Source organism: Octopus bimaculoides, chromosome 5 (genome assembly GCF_001194135.2).
Source record: "Octopus bimaculoides isolate UCB-OBI-ISO-001 chromosome 5, ASM119413v2, whole genome shotgun sequence".
NCBI classification, from domain to species: domain Eukaryota; kingdom Metazoa; phylum Mollusca; class Cephalopoda; order Octopoda; family Octopodidae; genus Octopus; species Octopus bimaculoides.
In genome coordinates this window covers 11608426-11609770 of record NC_068985.1, presented here as the reverse complement: position 1 = coordinate 11609770, position 1345 = coordinate 11608426, and the positions used below count along the sequence as shown (strand labels likewise).

Sequence of the window (1345 nt, the reverse complement as noted above, 5' to 3'; positions counted from 1 at the left end):
ATAAGCTTTTAATGAAACTGAGGTGGTGTCCATTCATTATGAATTTTCATTAAATTATTCTAATAACCTTTTGATTTTCTCCCTTCTTCACTTTGGAGATTTCTATTATACTTCTACCATTTTCTTTCTAAATCATTCTTTGCAATTTTCTCTTAATTATGATGGAATATATTAAAAGTACGTTCGTGGGTTTTTGTATGTTAGTGTATCGACGTATGCTTGTCTATCTATCTATGTGTGTATTTATGTATCTATCTATCTATATATATATATCTATCTGTCTATCTGTCTGTCTCTCTGTCTATTTATCTATCTACCTGTCTGTCTATCTATCTATCTTTCTATGTATGTATATATGTATGTATCTATCCATATATATGAGTGTCTTTCTGTCTCTCTCTCTCTCTATCTATCTATCTATCTATGGGCCTATCTATTTATCTATCTGTCTGTCTGTCTGTCTCACTCTCTCTATCACTTTCTGCACATACATATGTGTGTGTGTGTCTCTGTGTTTGTGTGTGTGTGTGTGTGTGTGTAATAACTGTGTTGGCGTTTGCTGTGCACACATTTTCTTTCTATTTTTATACCTTTATTTTTCATTTTATTAAACTGCTCCAACTTACCTGTTTGTCTGCTAATTTGTCTTTCTACCTGTCTGCTTCTATGCCTGTGTGTCTGTCTACCTGTCTCCATGTGTACAAATCAAGATGTTGACCTTTCTCTCTTCCTGCTTGTCTGCATATCTCTTTTCTCCTACTTGTTTCTCAGCCTGGCTCTCAGTATATATTTCCCACCTGTTAACCGACCACCACCTCTCTATCTCCCTTTCTTCCACTTTCTCCTTCTCACTTTTCGTCTCTTCCTTTTTTTCTCACTCTCTTCCTCATCGTATCTAACTATCCTTCTATCTATCTATCCTTCTATCTATCTATCCTTCTATCTATCTATCTACCTATCTACCTCCGACTGACACTGTCTTGATTTTACTTCTCTGTCTACCTTGACATAAGTCAATAACACAAACTATCTATCTGTGTGTCTGTCTATCTATCGTGGTCTTTTCCGTAGGCTTTTCTCTCCACGGATAAACCTAATCTGTCCCCCGTCTTTTACATTGACTCTGATACACGATCCCTATTGATCGGCTTTCCCATGTTTTTTTTTCTTCTTTTTCACGATCCCTTTTGATCGAAATTCTACCCCATCCCATCCTTTTTTTTCTTGTCCCCCAAAGGAAAAGCTCTACATTGTATTTTATCCACTTTCTGTATTTAGCCCTGTGTGGCTATAATAAAAAGATCTCTCTCTCTCTCTCATATATATATATATATATATATATATA

General features: G+C 35.5%; 2 protein-coding genes across 3 annotated transcripts in view; one reads left to right on the top strand and one right to left on the bottom strand.

Annotated features, from left to right (window-relative positions):
• The window catches only part of LOC106884362 (uncharacterized), a 337312-nt gene that overhangs the window by 31990 nt on the left and 303977 nt on the right, over positions 1-1345 (top strand). The gene's annotated exons all lie outside the window — the stretch shown is intronic.
• Positions 820-1345, bottom strand: part of LOC106874190 (uncharacterized) — a 2907-nt gene continuing 2381 nt past the window's right edge. The window contains exon 3 of the mRNA XM_014921848.1: positions 820-898. Within this exon, the coding sequence (XP_014777334.1) occupies positions 820-898 (79 nt within the window). The remainder of the gene's footprint in view (positions 899-1345) is intronic.